General features: G+C 42.0%; 1 protein-coding gene across 1 annotated transcript in view; it reads right to left on the bottom strand.

Annotated features, from left to right (window-relative positions):
* The window catches only part of LOC107096061 (EH domain-containing protein 4-like), a 43,207-nt gene that overhangs the window by 2,668 nt on the left and 23,228 nt on the right, over nt 1-17,311 (bottom strand). Inside the window, exons 3-7 of the mRNA XM_015392547.1 lie at nt 16,403-16,500; nt 3,782-3,948; nt 3,557-3,690; nt 3,354-3,465; nt 2,811-2,975 (exon numbers count right to left, since the gene is read on the bottom strand). Coding sequence (XP_015248033.1) covers nt 2,811-2,975; nt 3,354-3,465; nt 3,557-3,690; nt 3,782-3,948; nt 16,403-16,500 — 676 coding nt within the window. The remainder of the gene's footprint in view (nt 1-2,810; nt 2,976-3,353; nt 3,466-3,556; nt 3,691-3,781; nt 3,949-16,402; nt 16,501-17,311) is intronic.

The following is a 17,311-nucleotide window of genomic DNA, read 5'->3' as shown; positions in this document are numbered from 1 at the left end:
GGATGCTAGACGTGGCAACATGTTGGAGAAGCTCTGTTACATTCAGATGGATATTCCTGTAAAAACTTTGATCAAACTGGACAGGCGTCATTATCCCGGACTCCAACATCATCATCATCATCATCATCATCATCATCATCATCATCATCATCATCATCATCATCATCATCAGCTGCTGCCAGACACTGCATATAATGTCATTAGCTCAGTCGTTGCTAAGCTACAGACAACAGCCCAATGCTTTAGTGAATATTAATGGTGATTCCAACCACGCCTCACTTTGCTGCACGTCCAACATTTCTGCAGCTTCTCAGCGGCTCCATCAGAAAACAAAGCATTTGATTTGTTTATGCAAATATCAGGATACGTCTCCAGAGCAGGACTTCCTCTGGGAAAACCCAATAAATAATCTTGTTTTTCTCTGATGGAATGTAAAGCCTTTGTTTAGCGGCAAACTTTGTAAAAATAAAAAATAAAAAAACAAACCAAAAAAAAGAAACAAGGAGGTGATGTGAAGATGGTCACAGGAAGACCAAGAAGCTCTGCTGCTGCTGCTTTCCCAGGAACAGGGAGACAGCGAAGCATACAGAACAAACTTAAAGCCAAGGTAAGGAAAGCAAGGAGGAGCAGAGGAAAAAAGCAGCTCCAGCAGAATAATATCAGAGATATCTTTAATCTTAAGCCTGGTTTATGCTCGATGCGTAAACCAAAACAAGGCGTTGCTTTGGTCGACTCTATTTCTCAACACTATTTCTGACTTTTTGAATTGAAAGAGTTTCCTGGATGGGAAGCAAAACGTCTTCAAACTTGGAAACCAAGTCCAGTGGATTGTTTTGAACTTTTTTGGAATGACTCTGACCCTGATGGCTGAGAATCTTCACCAGCATATTGAGCAACACTGTAATGAACCTGACTGTTTGCAGAGTTTTCCCCTGATTGCTTTCATGCCTTATCTCAGAGTTTTTTTTTTCCTTTCTTTGATTTTACGGGTTTGTAAAGTATCAGAGTTCAAATATCGTACGGTGTACCTTAAACTATCAGTATTTTTGGAAAAAGGAAAAGATTTAATTGTTTATTACTAATAAATAACAACATTGCTGGCAGGATCTTCTTTCCATTTTCTGTGGAGGTGTTTGTCCATAATTAGCTTAAGGACAGGGGGGGCAACAGGCGCTTGTGGCGCCTTGCAAGCAGCTTGTCCAGCGCTGCATAAATCTCTTCTACCATAATCTGCTGGAATGAAAGAAGCTCCAGCAGCTGATAGAGGGAAGTGGTTCAGGTCAGGAGGACGGCTCTGGAATGTCTGGAGGCCTTTTTCAGGACATTGTGTTTTATATCAGCTGAGCACAGATCTCATCAGGGGACTAAAAGCTCTCAAACATAAAATCCTGCCAAGAGTTCAATTTTAAATCACACACCCACCATCAGCCTGGAACCTTCCTGGAGGAATCACAGCCCAGCTGCAGTTCTTCTGCTCGCTGCGCTTCAGACTCCAGGCTTCCACCTTTTTACCATCACATCTATGCATTAACATACATCCCATAATACGCCTGAACACAACTAAAATACTGTGTGCGGAGAATGGCACGCTGACTGGACACTGACTGCAACAGGCACTGCTCTTTATTGGTCTGCAGCTTCTGATGTCATCACCACAACTTTTAAGGAATATCTCTTTTTGGATCAAGCTTCCATGTTGACCAAAAACTAAAAGTCACACCGAACGTGAAACCTGGGAAAATCTTCACCAGGTTCGTCTTCCTTTGCTCGCCTTGAAATGTTTACTTTAGAAAGCTGAACAAAGCTGTCAGCGTTCCTCGGTTCACCCAGAGACAGAACCAGTATGGGGAACATCGCCGCCTCTTCCAGAGGCTACGTCTGGATGACGGTTGCTTTCAGTGTTAGAGCTCTGCTGTCCCACATTGTGGAAGAATCAACCGGACGACAGTTAGATGGCGTTATGGAGCTCAGACAGCAGCAGCAGGAAATCGGTGTGAAAAAACCAGCAGAGGAAAAAAAATGGCTGCCAGCTGCGTCACTCTATGGAACTAAGGAACCACAGCGGCGGATCAGAGGACCTGAAGATGAAGCGGAGACGTTCGGTGGGCAGACAGAACCAGGAAAGGGCTACAGCGGAGGAACAGAGGAGCACAGCGGGGGATGGGATTAGTCCACCGGGAAGAAAGAATCCTGAAGGGGGGGTGAGGCTCGACTGCCTGGGAGAAACCAGGCAGGGAGGGAGAGCTGGGAGAGGCTATACTGGCTGGAGATGAAAGGAGTACGGGGCAGAACCCGGCGGCGCTGCCGGCATCTATCTGCCCTGAAGGTGAAACAACGAAATCATCCTTCTAGGCCTGAATTAAAATTTAATTAAAATTTAAAAAGCACCTTCATTCCTCTTTAGAGCATTCCCACTCCTTCCGACATAATTCACTCTATGTTTCATTTTTAATAAAACAAATTAGCTTGTCTGCTGCGCTGCTTCAAACATCTAGACCTTGACTGGATTTCACGATGCGAATGTAAATAAAAGTTTAGATTTTTCAACTTCATCTGCAGGCGAGGCAGCGATTAAAAGTCGCCATCTTTGCTTAAATTGATCCGTTCGCCTTCCTGAATTCGCCTCCTTTAACCCACTCAGCTTCGCTTCGCAGGTTGCCCTCCACATAGACATAACTTTAGAATCCATCCCTTCAGCTGTTTGGTGTGAACGTCCCTTAAGACCCAGAACCAGAACCTGCTGCACACCGAATGAGAAGCAGCCAAACAGGAACCTTTGGGTTCCAACAGGGCAGGATCTCTGCTTCTACCTGCATCTTGGTGACGTTGGGGAAATCTCCAGGGCTGATGTGATGCTCTCTCTGCAGGATGGTGTAGATCTCTGGAAGATTCATGATCAGCTCTTCCTTCTTCTTCTCTCGCCCAAAAAGAGACGGCATCTCCTTCTTCAGGTAGCTGATGATGTAAGCGTGCACCTTTAGGAAAAGACCAGCAGAACTCAAAATTAATAGAATTCTATTTTTCATCACTTTTACTTATTATTGCTTTGTTAATTTTACATTTATTCTCTTTAGTGGAAAGGAATGGAAACTTTTAAGCACAACTATCCATATTACATGATTTGTTTTTATATAAAGCTTTAACATGTTCCTGTTTAAAACCAGAGTTAGAATCTGAACCGCCACTCATTTATCGCTGGGATTATTCCGCTTTGATTACAAATAAAATCAGAAACTAAATCTTGTTTCAGCCACTGAAATCTTCACAGCCAACTAATTTAAAATCTTAAAGTTTCAGACTGTACTGCTATGCAGGACACGAAGCGGGATTCCCTCCTTGGATCGCCGTCTCACCTTGGCCAGCCTGGCCCTCTTAATGAGGTCGTTGAGTTTACGGAGGGCAGCATTCCTGGGGAGACTCTGGATATCCTTAAAGAGATCCTGAGACTCTGCCTCAAACAGACGCCTTCAGACACACAGGGGGATGAAAGAAGGGATGATTTAAGGAAAAATGAAAAGCAGAAAACCTGTGAAAAAGATGAGTGTTTGACTGAGACCTGTTCTCTGTGTTCTGCAGTGGTTTGGCCCAAAAGGAACCCAGATACACTCTCACCACCTCTGGGGTGTTTATCACCTTCCCCAGTGACCACATGAGGGCGCCATAGACCCGCATCAGCTGCTGGGTGTCCACCTAAAGCACAGAGGGGAGACAGAAGGTCCATCAAAGCTTCAATGACCAGCAGAACCAACCTCCCGCTCCAGAAGCACTCGGCTCATCAGACCTGGTCCGCCTTGTTCAGAACCACTCGGATCTTGTCGTCTTGTCCCTTAAACGCTTTGATGGCTTCAGAGAACTCGTCGGAAATGTCCAGTTTGTGGGCATCAAACAGCAGGATGATCCTGTCGACCCGCTCCCCAAACCAGCGCAGAACCTCTGCAAAGTCATAACCTGAAGGATGGATGGACAGAGAGACACAGAGACAGAGAGACACAGAGAGACAGAGAGACACAGAGAGACAGAGAGAGAGACAGAGAGACAGAGAGAGAGGGAGACAGAGAGACAGAGAGAGAGAGAGACAGAGAGAGAGAGAGACCTTTGACGTCTTTTATTTACTTCACATCAGAAACCGACTCCGTTTCCAGCATCAACATAACAACCATTCCCACAGAAACACACACAGATCAGCTAAATATTAAGAACCAGTGAGCCACCTTCCTCTGCTGAACATAAAACATGTCTGATCCCCCATAGAGCCCTGAAAGGCTCCAGATTACTAGTCAGTGAGTAGAAAGCTTGCTCTACTCTCAGACCAGTTGCAACCGGACCTTTCCGGCTCCGCACCACATCTGTCCGACCCTGACCCAGCATCTGATTCTTCCTGGTCATCCAAATTGCTAATTTAGCCACCCCAAAGAAAAATCTTCAAAGACAAACAGAGGGACAGAGAAAACGTCTCCAAAAGATTCCAGCAATTCCTTCAGAACTTTACGCTGTGAGCAGAATTATTAGGCAATGAGTATTTCCACCACATCCTCCTTTTCATACATGTTGTTCTACTCCAAGCTGTAGAGGCTGGAAAGCCAACTACTAGTTAAGTGAATCAGGTGGTGAGCATCTCTGTGATGAGAAGGACCTGATATTCCTGCAGGACGATGCTCCGTCACACGCATCAGAATACACCACAGCATGGCAGCCAGAAAAAGGCTAAAAGGAGGAAATAATGACATGGCCGCCTTGGTCACCTGATCTGAACCCCATGGAGAACCTGTGGTCCTTCATGAAAGGTGAGATCTACAGGAAGGGAGAACAGGGAGGCTGCTGCACGCCATGAGGATCGCACACAGATCAAGACTCTGACAGGATCTATGGATGGAGGATTTAGAGCGTCATGGTGGAGAAAGGAGGATAGATCGGTCACTGATTTAGGTTTGTTTGTTTTTGAATGTCACAAATGTTTATTTCTGAATTTTAAGTTGTTATATTGGTTTACCTGGTGAAAATAAACAGGTGAGATGGGTATAGATTTGTTTTTATTACGTTGCCTAATAATTCTGCACAGTAATAGGCTACATATGCCTTTTAATGAATTGATTTTAATGACTGTCTTTTTACTCTGTTTTTAATTTTATGGTCTTTTAAACTTGTTTTAATTTTCCCTTTTTTAAATGTAGCACTTTGAGATTTGAAGTCAGATGTAAAGTGCGTTAATAATAAAATTCATTATTATTATTAATATTTAGCTGCACACAGACGTCCTCATTAAATGGACAAATCTAAAAAAAAACGAATTAACCTAAAAATATGAAACTTTGATATTAAAGAGTCTTTTAGGTTGATTGAGAACAATTATGCTCCAATAATAAAAATAATCCTCAAAAATAAAACTTGCCTGATAATTCCAGCTAGCGGGGCGGGGACACCCCACCACTAGGTGCTCTAGTGTTTCCCTCTGGGTGCAGAATACAGCCCCCCCCCCCCATGCCTGGATCCAGGTGAACTCTGTCTGTTTGTGGCTATTGCTCCATGTATCATCCTCCACTGAAGGTCCGCCATCTTTATCTCAACAGGGGGTTTATACAGGACCCTCCGCCTGCATTCATGGTGAGAAGAAACCAACTCTCCTCCTGCTGCTCCTCAGCAGCCGGACAGACGCTCAGAGACGGAAAGTTTTACACGCCGTCATCCTTCCTCTGGCCAGCGTGATTCTTAGCAAACCTTCTCATTGGTTCAGACAGGGACTGCCAGACTTCCTCCATCATCCTACTCTGCACTCTGGATGTTTGTGATGTCACCGAGCGTTTCCATGGATACCTTGGTGAGGTGGCCCAGTTTATTAATGCCGGCCTCAACAAACGCAGTTCTTAATGTAGCAGAAGAAAACAGCGTTTCTAAGGAAGTAGTTGTGAAATAGTGGCTCCTCATAGATCAACATCCCTGGACCAGAGTCCTGAGTTCCCATGACCCCATGAGTGAGAGAGTGAGACAGAGAGAGAGTGAGAGAGTGAGATATCAGAGCAGCTCCTTCAAGGACAGATCAGCAGACAGCTGATTGAAAAACTGTCCAAGAATTCCAGCAGGTTATTGACTCTTTGGCCAAAGTTCGTTTGCAGATTTTCAGACTCGTCTCACATCTGTGAGGTTAATGTTTGGCAGGACAAACTGTTTTAGAGACGATGATCAAACCGTGAGGGCATATTGGTTGACCTGCTGTGTATTTTAATTAAGTGGGAGTGTGTGGTGTGTGTAAAGTGAGCCGTGGCAGAGTGGGTGTGGCCTCTCCGATGACACTGAGCTCAGGCCTGGAAACTAAACCCAGGCAAAGATTTTCAACATTAAATGGAAATTCCCAGCAACAGAGAAGATTCCTGCTGCTAAGGGGGCTCAGGCTAGAAACACCTCCCACCTGCACATGCAGGACGCCTGACAGAGAACATTTGACCCAATGTAAAGACTTGTTAGGGTAACAACTGAATAAACTATACCAATGAATCAAACGCCTACATTATGCAGAATGTGTTTGTTTTTCACAAAGATTATTTTCCTCTCATCCTGCTGGAGACAAGAAAACCTTTGTCCGCATGACGTCTGCTGCAGCTGAGGACGCTAATGTCCGCTTTCTGCTGCCAGTCATCTGGGGTTTAACAAACACAGAGGGAGTGTGTGAGCGTTTAACTCGTATCTGTGCCGGCGGTGCCGCCATAAACGCACAGATCCAGTCGTTCTGGTTGGTTTCCTCTGATTATTGAGGCCGATCAAATAACTAAGCTCCAGTCCCTTACTGGTGAAGCTGGTCAAATATTTCCAGGCTGGAAGCTCTCATGAATAAGTGAGGGCGTTGGCAGCGGCTGCAGCACGCCGACCCCTCCTCCCTCTGGCCTCACGGCTCAGGTTACAGCAGAGGCTTCAGGTGTTGGCTCAGGACGGGCCCGGGGGGGGGACATGATGCCAAACAATGAACGCAGTCAGTCAGCAGCGAGGAAATTTCCTGCATCTATGAAAAATATTTCAGCTGACAGAAACACGGAGAGGAAGTCAAACTCCTGCAAGGTTAGAGCAAGGAAATTCCTCTGATATGAGGTCTAGTTAGTCTCTGCTTCTAAAACAGGGTGACTGATTACCTTATATGCTCCATTTCCTGTGAAAAGGGAAACACCTTCGGTCTAACAATACTACTTCCCCTGCAGAGTTTTCACAAAGTTGGAGGAAAACCTTGAGATGAAATTCTGGACCGTAATGAAATACGTTCCACTACTTCAGGCCCCATGTGCAGGAAGGAACACCAGCCAATCACTGCTCTACAGAAAGCAAACAACGATGATAGCCACTTCTAAACCTTTACCAAGTCTGTCTGATAGTTTTCTTTAGCGTCCAGACTTGGACACCTGTCCCTGGGAGTGAGGAGCTGATCGATCCAGTCTTCTGCTCACTCCCATCATGAATGACTCCATCGTTGGTGGTTCAGTACGTCCCTATGAAGAGCAAAAGCTGCAGGCTTCCCCTGGATGCTCTCCTCTTCTTTAAAGAACCACCTTTGAATTATTTAGTCTGACTTGTTTTAATATTTTCAGATCTTAAAGAGAGGAATCTACCTACAAGTGCTAATAAAGTTGTTTTATAAAATGTTTAACTACATGAATCAGGCTATATAAGGTGCATTAAATTGACCTCAGATAATAAAGCAAATAAATATTTGTGTTGTTTTTGATCAGGACCTGTCATTTAAATCCCAGATCAAAGAGGTTTCTAGAATTTCCTTCTTTCATCTGAGGAATATTGCAAAAATGAGCAATCTCCTGTCCAGGGGTGATGCTGAGAAACTAGTCCATGCATTTGTTACTTCAAGGCTGGACTATTGTAATTCTTTACTATCAGGAAGTCCACAAACTGTAGTTAAAAGCCTTCAGCTGATCCAAAATGCTGCAGCCAGAGTTCTGATGAAAATGAAAAAGAGAGATCATATCTCTCCTATCCTGGCTTCTCTTCATTGGCTTCCTGTTAAATCCAGAATAGAATTTAAAATCCTCCTTCTCACATATAAAGCCTTAAATGGCCAAGCTCCATCTGATATCAGAGATCTGATTGTTCCTTATGTTCCTAACAGAGCACTTCGCTCTCAATCTGCAGGTTTACTAGTGGTTCCTAGAATTTCTAAAAGTAGAATGGGAGGCAGATCTTTTAGTTCTCAGGCTCCTCTCCTGTGGAACCAACTACCAGTTTTAGTCCGTGAGGCAGACACCCTGTCTACTTTTAAGGCTAGGCTTAAAACTTTCCTTTTTGATAAAGCTTCTAGTTAGAGTGGCTCAGGTTATCCTGATCTATCTCTATAGTTCTGCTGCTATAGGCTTAGACTGCTGGAGGACATAGGGACCCCTTTTTCATCATTCTGCTTCATTCTATCTCTATTCTCCCACTCTGCAGAATCTGTTAGTTCAATCTCTAACGTTCTGCTCTCTCTGCTTTTTCTCATAGTAGCTTCATCTGGTCTGTTCCTGTTTGGCTGTGACTCCATCCTGGAGAGAAATATCAGCTGTGCTGCTGCCATCAACACCTTTGTTTCTAGATGTTGGAGCTTGGCCTGTTTTCCAGTGTAGTCCTGTTTCTCTCTAAAGCATAGCTATAGGTTCAGATTTTACTTTATATGCTCTTTTGATAGTTTACACTGAGCCTGGTTCTGCTGGAAGTGTTTTTCTGTAAAACTGAGTTTTTCCTCTCCACTTTCGCTTCTTGCATGCTTGGTGTGAGGGATTGCTGAAGAGTCAACGACACAATGGAAGTAAATATCTATCGTCTCCACTTGTTGATCTGGGAGGAAAGAATCCTGCAGAGTCAATGACTGGATGCAATCAGCTGATTGGATGATGGGATTCAAGCTTCTCTTTAAAGGGCCTTGAGTTTTATATAAATAAAACTTTATTGACTATAGCCTCATATTCCAAACATCAATCTTGTGAGACCATGACGGCCCCTCTGTGTCTCAGAAACCTGACTTTTAAAAATGCTATTTGAAAAAATGATGGGCTGAAAATCTGAAGTATCAGAAGTTTCTAAAGTTTTTAAACAGATTTTAATTTGGGCAGCACCATTTAGGCATTTTAGGATTATAGGGAAGGTTGTTCTTTTTCTGGGTGGATCATCTAAATAATTGGTCCTCTGAATTGTCGATCATTCAGGTGATATGTTTAGGTAAGGCCGTTCTACGTCCTCGTACCCATTTCCACTCAGCACTGGTGAGTCTGACATACAGGAAAAAAATGCAGAACTTCGATGCAAACAGCAACTGTTAAACGGAGCGTGCACGAGGAGAAATGGGCTCATGCACGCCATCGCACGCGTTTAACAGGCGTAACCTCTCAGGAGAGGATACAGGGCGGTGCATGTGCTTTTTTTAACTGGAGAAGGCGGGTCTTTTCAAAAATTTGCTAAAATCCTCGACTATAACTTTAATGTCAGGATTTTTAGATATTTAATTATGTGCCGTTTTAAATGACTTAACCTAAAAAAATGCTGATAGTACAAGGAGAAAAATATCACTACTAACAAATAGGAATGTTGATGGGATAAAATGGACACAGAAGTAGCCTTTATGATCAGAAATGTGTATCATTAAAGTTCTTACAAGCAAAAACATCACAGAAATTTTAATTAAAAGCAGTTTGTAAAATGTAAAAGCTTCAGAGTTGAGGATCTTTCAATAGTTGGTTTCAGGAAGTAAAAAAAAAAAAGTTACCCAATCATTAATGAAGCGAGGCTCCACCTCTGACGGTGACAGCAGATCTGTGGAAACATTTGGAGCGGAGCCCAGAGGGCAAACCGAGGCTCCACCCTGCAGACAGGTCTCAGCCAAATATGCAACAGGAATTTTCCACACAGCCTTAAACCAACGCTGCTGAGAAGGTCAGAAAAGACAATTCCTGATTGGACTGGGAACAGAGTGAGCAGGATGCAGTCAGTCAGCGCTTCCACCAGGATCTGCTGCTCCTGTTCCACAGATGAAACTAGTTAGTTAGAAAGCTTCAGGTGCAGCGGAGAGATGAACCTCTACAGACTTGGTTTATGAAATGCTTTGTTTTCTTAGATTGATGCTGGATGGATGATTGAGCAGAGCTCTGAGAGAGGATCAGAACGTGGGTTAATGTTTTAGAACCTCCTTTGAAACAATCTGCTTGATCTTCATGGTGCTCTAAAGTTTTCCAACAGACCGCTGAGGCCACAGACCCAGAACAGGCCTGATGTACAAATTCACTGCAGAACTTTCCCAGATTTCCCCGATTGTTCTCCTAATTTGAAACGTTTCCAAGCAATGGGCCCATAAAGCCGGGTGTGGCGTTAAAACTTGGGTAAATGAGGGAAAAAACAGAGGAAGAGAAGGACAATGCAACTTCCAGCTTCATTTTTAGTCATTAAAAGGAACCAGCTGACTTTCCCCATTAGTGGAGTTCAGTGGAGGTGTTCAATTTAATTTAAAATTAACACCAAAAGAAAGATTCTCAGATCTAACACAGTTGCTTTAATTCAGAAGATCAGCTGTCCTGTTTTGGAAATGGCTCCCATGGCGTAAAACAAGTACGGCGAGAACCGAAGGGTGATGAGCTCAGAGGGCTCCACCGCTGGGTGGTGGAGCTCCATCTGTCACTAACCTCAACCTTCGTCTGCACTGGTTTGCTGTCAAATGTCTCCAGGAGGAGTTTTACATCAGCTGAAGCTCTAAACGCTTCCAGATGGAGGGAGAGCAGACGCTTCCTATGGCTCTCTGTCCCTCCCCCACCTCGTCCCGCCCTCCTTGGACAAACTGAGGCTTTCAGAGTGAGAGCAAACAGAAGGCTCTGCAGAAAGATCACGGTAACAAGGAAACACTGTTTAGCTTCTATCAACCTTCTCCTGCTTTATTTCTGAACATGTTTGACTGTGGATGCGTCAAACATGTCCTTACCAACCTCCCATAACTCCCAACATCTGCAGCGTATCCTGGTGCTCAGACTCCTTCATGATGAAACCAGTTTAGAAGCTGAGGAGACGTTTTATGGGGAATAAAATAAAGTGGCCTGAGATGACATGATGTGAATTGGAGCTATAGAAATAAACTGAATTAATGTGAATAAGCATAATTACAAAAAATGAATTTTTTTCAAATCACAGAGGGACTAAATTTTTAAGCACAATGGATTTAACGAGGAGAAGAAACCAAATGTCTCCCTCCAGCCCTTTAGGTGGCGGTAGTATGGTTACAGTGGGAACATTGCTGCATAGAAGGGAACAGAGAGTTGCAGCTAACATCTAGATGAATGCATCACAGTAGAAGTAAGAAGATGTTTGTGAAAGTTTAACAGTAAAGTCCTGCAACTCTGGAAAAACAGGCTTTCAAGGTCATGCAAAAAATGAAACCCTGGAGTAGAACATCAGTGTGCTTCATGGAAGATGGCAGGAGGGAGGGGCTACTAGATTTGGGGGAAAATGGCCGCTCCCAGACTCCGTGATCGCAATGGAAAAATATTTGTATTTTTTTAAATCTAAATTCATTAAATCATTGCAAACCTGTTAGTTTTAGGTATAAATAATGATCCATTGATTGTTCCTGCTGACCAGACTTTCTAACCAAATCCTTGGCTGTGCTACAGGAGCAGAGTCTGCATCTCAGAACCAAACAGCTGCTGAAGCTCATTATCTGCAAGTCATCAGTAAAACTCTAACCTTAGTCTGCCTGACTGAGCCTGAGGCTCGTCATAATCACCAGTAAGGGCCGGGGCCCTCTGTTTATTACTAAACAGCAGTTAAACATCCCTCTCCTCCATGTGGAAGATGAATAACCAGTTAAACACTGAATTTAGAGAAGAAACAGACTGAAAGGTAGAAGATATCCAATGAATGTGTGACCTATGTGACATTCAAACGAACGAAGGTTGTTTTTAAGGAGCCGTCTGACTTCCTGGATAAAGCACGGCTTTTATGGGCTGATAGGCTTCATTCATCGACTCCCGGCTGTGAAAAGAGGAAAACTTTGAATTCAAGCAGCAGGTAGATCTGATCCTTATTTTAGGCTGAATTCACAAACCATTTAGTTCATGATTTCTCATCCATTCAGAAATATTTCAAAAGCAGAAACTAAATCAGGAGTGATTTTATTTTAACATCTCATTGAGATGAATGAAACAGTTTTAAAGGTTTTTCTGTCATCTGTCGATTTGCTAAAAATACAAATTTGAAAGTGGCCGTCTGAGATAACGGTTTCTTTGTTCAGGAATAAAGGAGGTGGGGAATCCTTCCTGGGGGTGGAATTCAGCAGAGATGTTGATTCTCTGGCTTTGGTTTCAGATCTGCATTTCTGAGCTCGTTAGGTCGAGATCAGCAGTATCGATTCATCACAGGAAACAGATGCAGAGACCAAACAGGATGTAGAAAAGGGATAAAAGAGACACTCTAACAACCATCCAGAGAACTGCATATGAAGGGCAACATGGCAGATATTCCTCTTTTTATTTTATTCATTTATAACCATAAGCCCCTCTGTTCACAGGACTATTATGTTTTTATCTTTTTTATCTTTTAAGTATTCTCTTAGATCCTGTCGCTGTTGTTTGGATTGTCTAGAACTATGTGATCAAAGGAAAACCAAAGGAATATTCCTTATTTATGACAAAAACCTGGTTATTGAGATTTTAATCAGACCCCAGGAGCTGAAAACAGTGTTTTTAAATCTGTGAAAGGTTTCCACGTGATGCTAGAGGAAACAAACACCTTAGACTGCAGGAGTCAATATCAACCTGTACAGACAGTCAGCTGCTTTATGCGACACGGCGGATTAGGGCCATTTAAGACCAAAACATTTAAAGTGGCATATTTACAAGAAAAATTTAGATTATAAATTTAGAAGGAGCAAATTAGAAAATTCTAACATGTACATTTGCGGAGCAATGTGAGATTATAACAAACGTTAAAGTATGCGACATAAAGCCCATTTTTGCATACTTATAACATACTTATAATTGCGTAAATTTGACTATTTATACTCAATCAATTGCAACTTGTTCCCTTCTAAATTTGTGTTTATAATATTATAAATTTTGTTTTTTTTTCTTGAAAAATTGCCTATATATTCTTGTAATTATGCCACTGTAAACTCACAAAGTTAAAAAGTTAAAGTGTTTATCTGTCTTTGAATGGCCCTGTTACGCTGTCCTACCTTCGGTTAAAGGATGTCATTTAAAACAAAATAAAAACCCTAAAAGCTGTTAGACTGATCTCAGTTTGACGCTGGGTTTTTATCAGAGTACGAAAAACTGTTTAAAATCAGATATATTTTGTTTCTACATGGTTTATCAGCCGGTAGTTCAACTAATGTCAAATCTGTTGTTTATAAGCAGGACGCAATGAGGCAGAAAAAAGTTTGATTGAAATTTAAGAGAAGAACATCCTGAACGCGGCTAAAACTGCGTCATTTAAAATATTGCAGATGCTATTTTCTTTTTCTATCCACATTCTTTGACATTTTTAATTTAATCAGACTAAACTTTCTATGTTTTAGGTCTGTTAAGCTTATTTTTTTTCTTTTTTCTACTAAGGAGACATGTTTTCTTTGAAGTCCAAAGTTAAAAAGCACTCAAAGTCCATTAAGCTTCCCAGGGAGCCCAGACTATGATGGCATTGATTTGTAACAAACTCTGAGGTTAATTTACAACATTTGACTTAACTGGAAGGAAAATCTGAGGATTGACTTTATGGAAACGCCTGAAACACGTTGCTTAATGTGAGACACCATGAGGAAACCAACAGGCATCAGACAAGCAGGGCTGGGCGATTAAAACGAATCACGTTATCGGGTGACATCATCAATCATTGCCCCGTCATCGCAAATAATATACTTGAAGAATTTAAACATTTAAATCTGGATTCTTCAGACATCAGTTGTATAAAGACGTATGATTACTGTCACTAAACATCGGATTCAAACTGCATTTATTTATTTAGAATTATTTATGGAAAAACTATTAAAGAAACTTAGTGAAAAGAAATGATTACAGTTTACCCCGGTTATAGTTTTTAAGTCATAATTGATTCTAATTTATCATTTAAATAACAAATCGAAATTCTTATCATGACTAGAAACTTTTAATGATATCATTAAACGATAAGATAAGTAGATCCAGACAAGTCAGGCGGAAGGGAACTTTGGACAGCATAGGTGGTCTGATGAAACTAAAACTGAAGCTCTGACCATTTTAAAGTTCAGAGGATAAACGAGGAAAACTGAAAACATGACGGCATCTGGAGCTTTATGCTGCAGGAGGGATTGCTGCTTTCCACATCATCAGCAAAGAGCATGATGTGGAAACATGGGAGCAACATCCCCATATCTGACTTAGGAAATCAAAGCCTGGATGATGATAACTCAAAGCAGAGGATCGAGCAGAGATTAACATTTTATTGCAGCTTCAATATATTCATACTTTTAAAAACAAAAGGATTTTCTATAAACACGTTATATTTGGTCATGTTACATTTCAGAACAGTAAGATGAAAACTGTCCAGTCTTTGACTTTGCACCAAGCTACGAAACGTGGCTGAGGGAAACGGGGAAGATGTTGAGTCTGCAGAGGATCAGGTATCAAAACATAGACAACATGAAATACAATCACAAGATCTGGGATCCGCTACGCTCCTGCATAAGACTGACTGAATGCCTCTGTACTGTCTCACTATATCAATGACTGCTGTCAATATGTGCTTTGTTCTTTGTGTAACAAAAAATATTATAAAAAAAGAAAAAACAAAACAAAAACTAACCAGTCTTTTAGGCTTCAAAGGGTTTTAGCTCCACAGAAGGGAAGAGAGGGCTGCACTTTACTGCACTTTACTGCAGTTTGCTGCAGTTTGCTGCAGCAGTAAAGTGACTGAGGACAGATTAAGGGCCTTTTTTCAAAAAGTACATTAAATTATTTTAGGAAAACTTGGAAAACATGTCTAAACCTCTGACTAATATCAACAACATACTACTTTAGAATAAAATTTGGAGCATAAAAGTTTTTTTTAAATATTTCGAAGAATTTCAAACTTTTTTTGACATTTAACATGAAAGGATTTTGGTGATTCTAACTGAAATGAAACCAGAACAGCTGCTTTAATGTCAGATAGTGAAAGAAAATAGAGGAACTGAGTATTAGCATCGGCCACTTTATTAGGTACGCCTTTCAAGATGACCCTAAATTCTGACCCAACCGTCCGAATGTCGCAGCAGAAATTGAGACTCATCAGACCAGTCAACATTTTTCCAATCTGTTCCAGTTTGAATTGTTGTCTCAGTTTTCGCTTCTTATCCGACATGAGTGGCACCCAGTGTGGTGTTCTGCTGCCGTGACGCGTCGGCCTCGCGGTTCAACATGTGGTGCGTTCAGAGATGCTGTTCTGCATACGTCGCTGGTAACCGGTGGTTATTTGAGTTGCTGTTGCCTTCCTATCAGCTCAAAGCAGCCTGGCCTTTCTGCTCTGGCATAAACGAGTCATTTACGCCCACAGATCAACTCACTGGATAGTTTCTCTTTTTTGGAACCTTCTCTGTAAGCCCTTGAGATGATTGTGTGTAAAAATCTCAGGATTCCAAAAAAGTAAAAAAAAAAAAGTTTCAGGTTTTATAGAGCAGCCCAACAAAGCCTGTTTTTTTCTTAGACAAAACGCACAAACGGGTCCCCCCCTTTGGAACGGGGGACGTTTGGCTTCTTTTATTGTCCTGCAACGCCTCATATCTAACAAAAATAGCTAATTTCCTTTGATTTGATTTGGCTGGGTTCGATTCTCGGCCCGGGGTCTTTCTGCATGGAGTTTGCATGTTCTCTCTGAGCATGCGTGGGTTCTCTCCGGGTACTCCAGCTTCCTCCCACAGTCAAAAAGCATGACTGTTAGGTTAATTGGCGTCTCTAAATCCTCTTTAGGTGTGTGTGTGTGTGAGAATGGTTGTTTGTCTCTGATGTTTCCCTGCGATGGACTGGAGACCTGTCCAAGATGGACGCCGCCTCTCACCCACTGACAGCTGGAGATAGACACCAGCACCCCTCACCACTCCAGCAGGGATAAGCGTGACAGAAAATGGATGGATAAAAAAATGGATCATTTCTTGAACGCTCTTGTACGCTTAAATAAAACCGAGGTAATCGCCGTCACGGGTCAGAGAGGAGCCCAATATTAGTCTCTCCCAGCCACAAACCAACATCCATTTCCTGGAAAGTAGGATAAACCAGAGGCCAGCTTCATCTTCTTTGCTAGAGAAAAACTTCTTCAACCTCAAACCCAAATCCAAGCATCAAAAGTGGGTGTTTACCAAAATGGGACCTGAGTTTTGTCTCCTTAAGGCCATCACACCAGAAAAGGTCCCAAACAGGTCAAACAAACATGTAAACACAGAGAGGCTTCCTACCTCTGCTGATTCGCTGTTTCTCTCCAGATAAAATACCAGGAGTGTCGATGATGCTGATGCTCTGAAGAACCTCATTGGGCATCTGAGAGCAGATAAACCTGACAAACACACAGAAACAGGAAATGCATGGATTCTTTTATTCACTGCTCCATTTACTAAACGGTTGGTCAGCAAAGCTCCTTCTGATCAGGTGATCACTGGATGTTTTATACTGACGGTTCAGAGATTAGTTTAAGGTGATCTTTAGATGGTTTAAGGGCTAATTTGAAGGCTCACTCCACCATAGACAGCCGGGTGCAGAGAGGGCAAAATGTCAATGAAGGGGCAACAGATTTGATCAGAGATTTTCCTCTAACATTAGAGAGTTACACGCTCATTGATCCAGAGTCTAACTGATGGTGCATTTTCAGATTTGCAGGCCTCCCAATTAAAATATATTATTCCCTGTAATCATTTACATTAATAGGGCCAGTGTCCCTGAAAATCCATAGTTTTGTTTTTTTCATTCTGCAAGGTCTCCAAAATGTGATGATGTAAAAAGTCAGGAATGTTTTCTGCAATGATTCCCTAATCAACACCGAATTTCAAGATGATCAATTTAAACGATTCCAATAAAAAGTCACAGAGACGCTTAAGAAGCAGAAAAATGTTCCAACAGTTAACTGTTCTCTATGTGTTACATCTAAAACATCTAGAGGTTTAAACTCTGTTATCAGCTAATGGAGCAACTAACTCACGCTAAAATAAAAGAGCAGCATCTAGAACATCAGCGGCGAGTTTATTAATGCAACGTTAAAGACTTTAGTGCTTCAGTGCAAGTATTCCACAGTATGCTTAATTCAATTCTATTCAGTTTATTTCTATAGCTCCAATTCACATCATGTCATCTCAGGTCACTTTCCAGTTCAC

This window comes from Cyprinodon variegatus, unplaced genomic scaffold (assembly GCF_000732505.1).
Source record: "Cyprinodon variegatus isolate N-32 unplaced genomic scaffold, C_variegatus-1.0 Scaffold595, whole genome shotgun sequence".
NCBI lineage: Eukaryota > Metazoa > Chordata > Actinopteri > Cyprinodontiformes > Cyprinodontidae > Cyprinodon > Cyprinodon variegatus.
This window is presented reverse-complemented; position numbering and strand designations above follow the sequence as displayed.